Raw genomic sequence first — 10,707 nt, forward strand, 5'->3', positions numbered from 1 at the left:
CTGCATACTCTTGAAACTGTGAATTCTAAATCAAATGTCAGCAAAACTCAATGCATCTTGAAAGCTCATAGACCAAGTTAATTTATCCCACTTTCTAAATTTGACAGCTCTTCATAATCAAAACAATTTAGATGAATGGCATATAATCATGAAACCTAATCAGTTCAAGCATATTGGTACATTAGTCTAGAGATGAATTTCAAAAAGACGATAAACTCCATGAAAAAAACAAAGTTTTATTTTAATCTCGTTTCTTTATAATTTGTCAGAAATTAAATTTTCTGTGTAAAGTTTAAACACACAAACTTTTTTCTGCTTTGTAAAACTTCGCATCAAGTCATGATGACTTTGTCTCTACAGTGCTGGATAAAGTTTTGTGGTATTTGAAAAAACAGTCACGCACGTGTGTTCTACAAAAAGGAATTTCACAGACTGAGCACTTGTAGTACGATTTCCTGTACTCGCCTGAGGCAAACTTCTTATTTTCTTGTTTACAGCAAACACACACATGACATTTGCCACGGTTGGAAATGAGTCTGTGTTCAGTACCTTCTGAGTCAGTATAGGCTGCAATGCATCTAGGGCTGTAAGTTCTAGTGATGCTCAAGTTACTTCCCTGGTCAGATGGCAAGTCTGAACCACTGTTTGCATTCTCTGAAAATAACAAATGGTTGTCTTCAATAAAATTTAACATACAACAAAATATCTTTGAATTCATATTAAGGGATACTTTTTGCTAAGGATAAATAACACAAAATTTTTCAGAAATCAGCAATATTTTTCTCATAGATTTATTTTGGATTGGCAATACATGTTTGCCAATTTGCAAGATTTTGTCAAAAGGTTAAAAAGTTGTTCAACTTTCCTCTCAAGAATATCTCACTCATATGGAGAACCACCATTTGCTGGTGGAGAGCTGCAAATTTTGTCCTAGCTACAGCCATTGAGCAGTAAGGGATCTTTTTCTAGCCAGCTCCTACTGCAACATGGGACCTCAATTTATAATTACATCTCATCCTGGTCTCCATGCCATACAGTGGGATTTGAATCCATAATGTAATGATAAAGTCCTTACTTTGCGACTCTAAAGCAGATGCTCTAACCACTGCACCACATTGGTGACAAATGAAAACTAGATAATGTTTAATTAAGCAGGTAAATAGCTCTCACCAATACATCTTGAAGTAAAAACAAGAGGCCCAGGGGCCACATCGCTCACCTGAGCAAATCAGCTAGGAAAAAGCACAAATAAGATCAGAACTGAAAAGTTCACTGAAGAGGGGAGGGTGGCTTGAACTTTAATACTACTCGAGATTGCCTTCATATTAATACAGCATATGACTTTGCTGTTCTTGATAAAAGATTTTTTAAAAACATTTTCTTCCTATATATAACTTCATAATAATTTGAATTTGATACCCCATTTTCCCTCCCTACCCTAAAGGGCCATGATTTAAATAAATTTAAATCTTCAATACATAAGGGTGCTTAAATTCAATATGACTTAACATAGCTTTTCTGTTCTTAAGATTTTTTCCTTTATTTTTCTATGTAAAACTTTGATCCACCATTGTGGCCCCATCCTACCCTTGGGGGTTATGATTTGAACAAATTTTTAAAATATTCTACACTACCCGAAAATGCTTCCATATAAATACTAGTATCACTAATCATGGCTTTGTTATTCTTGAGAAGATTTTTTTTTTTATATCCTTTAATGTAAAACTTGGATCCCCCATTGTGGACCACCCTATCCCTGGGGATTATGAGTTGAACAAACTAGAATCTTCACTACCTGAGGATGATTCCACATAAATATCACCTATCATGGCTTTGAAGTACTTGAGAAGACGAATTTAAAAGATTTCCCTATCTAGTCCTATGTAGATCTTTGATCAACCATTTTGCCCCCCCCCCCAGGGGTCATGATTTGAATAAACTTGAATCTACACTATATGAGGATGATTTCACATAAGTTTCATCTTTCCTGGCCCAGTGGTTCTTGAGAAGATTTTTAAAGATATTTTCTATATACTCCTATGTAAAACTTTGATCGGCCATTGTGGCCCCACCCTACCCCCGGGGGTCATGATTTGAATAAATTTGAATCTACACTACATGAGGATGATTTCACATGAGTTTCATTTTTCCTGGCCCAGTGGTTCTTGAGTAGATGATTTTCAAAGATTTTTCCTATATACTCCTATGTAAAACTTTGAACTGCCATTTTTGCCCAACCCTACCCCCAGGGGTCATGTTTTGAATAAATTTGAATCTACACTACCTGAGGATGCTTCCACATGAGTTTCATCTTTCCTGGCCCAGTGGTTCTTGGTAAGATTTTTAAAGATTTTTCCTATATACTCCTATGTAAAACTTTGATTTGCCATTCTGGCTCCAACCTACCCCCAGGGGTCATAATTTGAAGAAACCTAAATCTACACTACCTGAGGATGCTTCCACATGAGTTTCATCTTTCCTGGCCCAGTGGTTCTTGAGAAGAAGATTTTTAAAGATTCTCCCTACATACTCCTATGTAAAATTTTGATCAGCCATTGTGAACCCACCCTACCCCCGTGGGTCATGATTTGTACAAACTTGAATCTACACTACCTGAAGATGCTTCCACATGAGTTTTATCTTTTCTGGCCCAGTGGTTTTTGAGAAGAAGATTTTTTTAAAATGCCATTAATTTTTCACTAATTCATTATTATCTCCCCTTCGAAAAGGGCTTGGCCCCTCATTTGAACAAACTTGAATCCCCTTCACCCAAGGATACTTTGTGGCAAGTTTGGTTGGAATTGGCCCAGTGGTTCTTGAGAAGAAGATGAAAATGTGGAAAGTTGACAACAACGCCGACGCCAATGACAGACAACGGACAAATTTTGATCAGAAAAGCTCACTTGAGCCTTCGACTCAGGTGAGCTAAAAAAACATTCAAAGTTTCTTTGAAACTAAACTATATATGCAAATTGTGATTGAAAAATGGAAAGATGGGATACAGTTCTAACACTCCTGAGCTTCAGCCATAGTCATGGTGACTGTCATTGGTCAACTCTTACGAAACATCATAGAGCAGATATAACTGTCTTTTTGACTGTAACATCTAATTTGATATACAGTTGTATTATTATATTTATTACATTTCAAATGTCTTTGTTCAAGATAAAATTACAAATAGTTAATGTATTTTATTTCTAAATTAATGTACTGGATCAATAGGCACGGTTAAAAAACCATGTGCAGGGTGCCGCGGGACGAATAGAGACAAGAAGTGGGGCTTGTAGCATGTGGATTGGTGGAATCAATAGCATGTAAATATAAGGAATAACTGTCAGATTTTTCGATTTCATGACGATGATCAATCGATTGGCTTGCATGATAATTTTATGCATAAGCGCCATCGGCATTTATGCAAATTATCACTCAAGCCAATCGATTGATCACATCATGAAATCGAAAACTTAGACAGTTATTCCTTAAATCAACAAAATATTGATCCAATCTTTCCTTTTATCAATAAAAGCTCTTTATCTCTTACTCCAGACTGTTACTTAACTAATATACCATAGTATCCATTTTGAATAATCAAAATAACTGTTTTTCTTGCAAAACATTTATAGATACATGTATATACAAAAAACTTGACAAATTAAAACAGACAGTGGTCATTGCTATATCAGCATGAAATCAATTCCACTAAATAATTTTATTGTTTATCCAGATATCAGACAAGCTGTGCTCATTTGAAATGCTTAGCTTGTCCACTTACCGGCAATACACTGTACTTTAGTACAAATAATTCTTTACAAATTCATGTAATTCGTCTCAACCATAATCAAACATTTAATTCATTAACTGTAATTCTGAAAACAAGACTAGAAGACAAAATATTTCTCATGTAAAGCAAAAATGTACTATTGCACAATTTACTGATCAATACCAAAAACAAATCAGTGTGTTTCCATTATATTGCACAACTATTTGAAAGTACCTTGTCCCTGCAACCAATGCACTGGAGGAGTATACACCATGTATCATACCATGCAGATTGCATTAATACTGTAATATTGTATACAAAACAAATCAAAAGTACATGCAAAAAACATTACACACTTGGATTCTTCATCAGTAACTGGGACACTATGGTACATATTTCTGGTGGAATTTAAAGAAACAGTCCAACACTTGTGTTCTACACAACGGAACATCACAAAGGGAACACTTGTAATAAGACCTCCTAATTTCTCCAGAAGCAAACTTGTTATTCTCGGTTTTACAATGGGCACACTGCAGACACTTTGGGGCATGGGAGATAAGTCTGTGATTAACTCCCCTTTTGTCGGTGTATGTAGCTATGAACTTCTGAGTGGAGATTTCTGGGTTCTTCCCTCCAGGGTACAACATCCTAGGACTGGTCATCATCTCTGAAAAGGACACCCACAGTTACTTTTGAATGTTCACCTTCACAATTGCTTTAACATTTATTGAACGACTAAACCAACTTCAGAGTCCTAACAATATTTTAGCATTCATGTCATCACACATTACACATTACTTATTTTAATTACTAAGATTTGTTAAAGTGTGTATATGGAGCAGCATTTCCACCCTGAAGAAAAGCAAGGTTTTAAATGTGAATATCATCTTCATAGAAACATATAAGAATCTCGTACAAGATTGTATACATGTACATGCAATACTGTAGTTGGTTTACAAGCATAAATTTCCAGTCAATAAATATCATTCTAACACAAATTATCATAAAAATAATAATTCATGATATACCAGAACTCATTGCTAAGAATTCTACAATTCCTCCTTAAGGTTTTTATTTTTATCATTTTAGATTACAGACTTCCATATGCTTCTTCAGGACACTTTTATAACCGAAGGAACTGCCACATAGCTCACACTTAAATGCCCTCTGTCCTGTGTGCTTGATTTCATGAATTTTGAGAGCATACTTGCTGGCCATCTGTTTCCCACAGATCTTACACTTGGGGAATTCCTTTGACTTGCTTTTCTTGGGGTCAGGATGAAATCTTTCCATGTGGAGCTTTTGTCCATATCTCGTACTAAAATCTTTGTGGCATATTGGACATTTGATAAACTGAGTTCCCATGTCTTTCATTTGCATTGCCACTTGATCTGCAAACATGGATAAATGCAAAGCCATATCTCCTTGGCCAAAACCAGCTAGAGGAGGAGGGCTGTATAAACTCTCATTTGAGACAACGGGGTGCATTTTTTCACTCCTTGGATCGTGGGGGGATATTTCTCCACTGTGGCCACCCTCTGAAATCATGTCAGAATCCCTCCTACGCCTTTCATCTGAAGAAAACCAAACAGATGCCTCAGTTTTGGGGAGGTCTAAGCATGCCTTATTGGTCCTTGTTTCTTAGTTGATGCTCAAATAGTGAATTATTTCTCAAATGCAGCTGTATGCTAAAAACTATTTCATAAATTAATTCTTGCCTTTACAGAGAAAAGATATAATAAGTATACAACGAATATAATATAGAATGTATTCACAGAAAATGTCTTTATTGCAAATTCACACTACTGGTAATCATGCCAATTAAAAAGGTAATAAACTAATGCAGGGACAAGTATGTTACGTGAATTAAACACTAATTAAAACATGTTACCAATCAAATTTAATACTGAATTTGTCATAAACATGCATGTACAAGAAGTGTTTAAAATAGTGTCATGTACTTGAAAAATCAAGTGAACATTCACTCAGGATGATCTTATTAAGGGGAGATACAATTCACACCTATAAAAACTAGAACTGTCCAAACGGGACAAAATACCCCCCGCTGGGTTTTTTCAGAAGTAAGTTTTTCCATAATAAAGATATGTATTACACATGAATTATGAACTTTTTCTTCCAGTGACCTTGAACTTCCCCGAATGACCTTGGGTCAAGGTCATGACACATCCTTGGGTCATGGGCAATCTTTGTGTGAAATGAGAACCTACCAAATTTATCCATAAGAAAGATATGGACCGGACATGAATTATGAACTTTTTCTTCCAGTGACCTTGAACTTCCCCGAATGACCTTGGGTCAAGGTCATGACACACCCTTGGGTCATGGGCAATCTTTGTGTGAATTGAGAACCTACCAAGTTTATCCATAAGAAAGATACGGATCGGACACGAATTATGAACTTTTTCTTCCAGTGACCTTGAACTTCCCCAAATGACCTTGGGTCAAGGTCACGACACACCCTTAGGTCATGGGCAATCTTTGTGTGGAGTAGTAGATTCTAATGTCCCTCCATAAGAAAGATATGGACCGGACACGTTTGCACAGACAGACAGACAGACAGACGGACATACGGACAGACTGACAAGGTGATTCCTATATACTCCCCCAAACTTCGTTTGCGGGGGGTATAAACAGATAGTATAAAAATGTAACAGGAGAGCAGTGTTTTCCCTTTATTTCAAAGTAAAGGGTAAGAGATCAGTTGTAACAGGCTAGGGCATGAGGTTTATGAACAGAATCTCTGTGGACCTTGCAACAAATTTTTATTTCAAAGTGGCATTTTTGTAAATTGAAGTGGTCAATATGGCCGGTTGCTGGTTCTTAGGGAAAACACTGGGAAAGGAGAAAATGTAAAGCTGGACAGAGAATCATAATCAGGACTCTTGCTTCACTGGTCAGGTGCTCTATAAACTGGGCTATCCAGGGCCCAAACCATTACATTCCTCCCTCCTTATATTGTGTTTGACCTCAAAGACACAACCCAACAAATTTGCCCCTAGGTAGTCCGGGGTGATCAATAGCATACAAAGGGAGAAATTTATAAACAAAAGAGATGTCAACATTACACAAGTTTCCACACTTTCCATGCATGAACTGTCAGTCTTTGGCAATTATTTCATTCTTTTTAATAGTACGTCTTACATATAAGGCCACACCAATTTAATTTTTGCTCTTTGTACCCTTGCATTTGTATTTAAACAAAACAAAAATAACTTTAATTCAATTTTCTCGTACCATGGAAATTCTGTGCTAATTTTTTTTATATTTCTGCTCTATGTTGCATATTTAAATCTGCTTTCTCTACAAATCAATAAATAGATAAAAATGAATTGTTCACTATAATTTTCACTTGTTCTGCATAAAATTTTGCCTACAAACAATTAATAACATTATCATTTAATGGCTCCCCCGCTCATACTTTTTTCATCAGATGTCCAACAAAAAAGAAATTAAATTGGTGTGTTCTTTATGAAAAATTACATAGCAAACCAGTGCTGGACTTTGGTCACCAACTTGGAAGAGAATTTGAATTCTTTGAGACCTACCTGCTCTGTTTATCTGTCTTGGAGACATTTCTTCTAGAGGGGGGTTTTCATCTGTTGAGAAGTTACTTATGGACCAATCTACTGGAGTTATCTGCCCTTTATTCTGCTGAGAAGACTCTGGATTTCGGAGCTCGGTGTAGTGCTCTGGATAAAATGAATCTTCAGGTTCTGTTTTCACAATAGTGAAATCTTCTCCAGCACTTAGGTCAACCATTGTTCCACTAAAATCTGGGCATCGCTCACTATAAATACAGACTTAGTTTTAATAATAATTCAAATCTAGTCATGAATATGGACATTAAGATTTTCAAAATAAAATCTTCCAAAAAAAGGTTACCCATGTATAGGTAATTAATCGCTGTTATATATCTTTTAAAAACTGAGAAAAAGATCAGTTTTTGCAAATATTATCAACAATTCTCTTGCGATTATTACAAGTAGAATACCTTCTTTCTTTTTCTCCAAGTTTTCTCTGGGACTTTGTTTGGTTTTGTGTTCCAATCTTTTGTATTGGTGAAGCTAAATCTTGATTTGGTTGCTTGTCTTTCCCCACACCCCCAGTTATTAAAATGCAAGAATCAGAAGATCCCTGTGAGATAGAGTCACTAAACTGTAGTACTTCTGCATGTGTAACAGGGAAAGGATCACTTTGTAATCGTTCTTCTGGATTAGAATCAACAGTCTGTAAGGATCTTACTTCAGATATACAAGGGGTGGAGAATGGAGACACTTTAGACAGATCAACAAGACCTGTATCATTCAAGGTATCAGAGGTAGGATTGTTCACTGAGGTAGATATTTCTGTCTGGGACTTGGTAAAATCGATTGTTCCTTTATCTGTTGAAGTGCTGGACTGTGTTGTAAGAGACAGAGAAACAGTTTGTGGAGGAACTGTTTTTGACACTGTGTCCCTTGATGGGGGAACTTGGAATAACTCAATCCCCTCTTGTCTAGTACCATTTTGAAAATGAACACGTCCTTGCCAAGAGTCTTGTTGCTCTGTACAACTTTCATTACTGGTATTATCAAACGATTCATTTATTCTGGAGGTTGACTGATGGAATCTCTTGGATTGAAGCCTGCCTGAATTTTCAAATGTCTGTGAACGCTTTTGAGAACAATCCTGCACTTTCATCAACTTAGTGATTCGGACATGTTTAAATTCAGCCTGATCTGAAGGGCTATAGATAAAGGGACTGGAGGAGGACAAACACTTATTGAAGTCAGCACAGCAGTTGATGATGTTGTCCATGTGGAACATCCGAGCTAACTTCTCCACCTGCCGGCAGTTTTCCTCAGTTAACATCAGAAAGCCCTCGTAGAGATACTGTAGAAATGTGATGATGGACTCCCTACAGATGTCAGAGGTTACACGGATTTCTAAATGGGAACCTGAGGTGGAATTCTCCATAGATTGTAACATAGGACAAGAGGCCACTAAAACTACTCTGTGTGCCTGAAAGACAAGGATACCATAAAACTTTTATTATCACAAAAATAAAATATATTTTAAGAGTCTACAATTCATGAAAGTAAATTACTTTAAACTCAGAACATTATTATATAATGTGACTTCAATACTTTAACCAGCCTTGGAGATGGCTAGAATTTTGTCAACACAATCAACAGAGTAATCTGACATATCTGATGTTTTCTACATGTTCTAGCCTTACTAAAAATATCTGTATGTCTATTTGATCTAGTCAGTAGAAGATTTGCCATTTATTTGTACTTTGATAAGTTTCAATGCTGAAACTAACACAGAAAATGCATTAATAAGTAACACCCTTAGTGCCTTACCCTGACTAAGGTAGTGTCTGATTTAATGACAGCATCACAGAGAGTCTGTTTTTTCCACATGGCACACAGCTGTGATTGGAGGTTACTGGACTGTACATGGTTCATATAGATCTTGTGGTATGTGGTCATTGTTAATGTTCAGTACCACCAAAATTTAATATACCAATCTGAAAAAAAGAATGTCAACACATATTAACATGGTTCAACTCACTTGGAGTATAATCTTCCTTATAGTCCTAAAACAGTTTCATGAGCATAACTGTATCGGATGATTGGTAAGGTAATGGCAGCCTGAGGGCCATAAATTGGCCCAGGTAGCTCAGTCGGTAGAGCACCTGTCAAGGGATACAGGGGTCCTGGGTTCAATTCCCTGTTCATATATACATTTTTTCCTTTCCTCTTACATACCAACATGGAAGCTAGTTTCATGCCTTGTTATGTTTATAGTATAGTAGGTGTATCTTTTCTTAACAATTAACTTAAGATGGGGATTGTCAATGGTTATTTGCAAATAAGTAATTCCTGACAAGGTCCATGAACTGTGTCTTTGGCTCTTATCCATGCATGCATCACTGCATATATACAAGATGATGTACAGTTACTCAAGCATAGTAATACACGTTTGTTCAAAAGCAGTTTAAATCTTTGCTCTGGCTAATCCGAGATTCCTCTGACTCTTACCCTGCTTTTATATTTTGACTTGTGCAGGGAAGAAGTCATAATACAAAAGCAAGGGTTAGAGTCAAAGGAATCTCGGATTATGCTCTGGCCAGTCTGGGTTGCTTTTTTTAAACTCCCTGGTAGGCTGGTATGAATATAACTATAAGTAGTCACATACTTGCGATTTTTTGGGAGGGAGTTGCTATTCTACATAAAAACCAAGATTATGAATACTTCCAAACTACTACAAGTAGGCCTAGCCTCAAATTTTTGTATTTCTGACAAAAATCTAAAGCATTCATCAGCTGTACATAATCATAACAATAACATTTTTCTCTGCTATGAGCTTTACAAACCCAAAAATCATTTGATGTTTCAGCATATTCTTATAAATAGCAGACCAACCTTTAAGACTTACATTTTGTTAATAAGTAGGCAGGCTAGTTTTTCCAAACTAAGTTGGTTAGTTGGTAAGTTGATAAATATTTCCGAATTTCGGTTTTGATTAGCGCCATGAAAGTGTACGCGGTAAAACTGGTACTACTAAACAGAGAACTCTAGAGAACCGCAGAGAACCCTAAAGATTTTTAGTTATTCATTGTCTGAAATGTTTATATTTTGAATAACTGTTATATCATGCTAAAACAAAATTAAATTAAATATATATATATATATTGACAATTTTTTTTGCTTATTTTAACAGCTAACAGATTACTATAATCTCTAGTAAGAAATTAATTAATATGTTTTAGATCAGATTACATGGTTAAGAAGCATACATATCATTAAAATTTAATAAAAGTAATTGAAAAACATTGAAAAATTATTGTAAAATTTCGATAAAAATTATTATTTCGATAAACAATGTTTCTGAAATTCAATCTGGATCGGGCTAATTGTATTCGGCGCGTCGGCGCGCCA

General features: G+C 35.9%; 1 protein-coding gene across 3 annotated transcripts; it reads right to left on the reverse strand.

Annotated features, from left to right (window-relative positions):
* Nucleotides 1-216: 216 nt before the first annotated feature.
* On the reverse strand, nt 217-10,340 carry LOC134241093 (zinc finger and BTB domain-containing protein 11-like). Of its 3 annotated transcripts, none has more exons than XM_062723181.1 (5): nt 10,205-10,338; nt 9,127-9,293; nt 7,773-8,782; nt 7,327-7,568; nt 217-654 (listed from the first exon to the last, which is right to left on the reverse strand). In XM_062723181.1, the coding sequence occupies exons 2-5, from the start codon at nt 9,253-9,255 to the stop codon at nt 338-340; spliced, it is 1,698 nt and encodes a 565-aa protein (XP_062579165.1). In that variant the 5' UTR covers nt 9,256-9,293; nt 10,205-10,338; the 3' UTR covers nt 217-337. The 3 variants fall into 3 exon arrangements, with proteins under 3 accessions (XP_062579165.1, XP_062579166.1, XP_062579164.1); XM_062723182.1 differs by lacking the exon at nt 217-654 and adding an exon at nt 3,894-4,427 and having other exon boundaries at nt 10,205-10,339; XM_062723180.1 differs by lacking the exon at nt 217-654 and adding an exon at nt 4,805-5,334 and having other exon boundaries at nt 10,205-10,340.
* Between the last annotated feature and the right edge of the window lie 367 nt (nt 10,341-10,707).

The sequence above is a fragment of the Saccostrea cucullata genome, unplaced genomic scaffold, assembly GCF_032062105.1.
Source record: "Saccostrea cucullata isolate Sc308-1 unplaced genomic scaffold, CSIRO_AGI_Scuc_v1 ctg854, whole genome shotgun sequence".
NCBI lineage: Eukaryota > Metazoa > Mollusca > Bivalvia > Ostreida > Ostreidae > Saccostrea > Saccostrea cuccullata.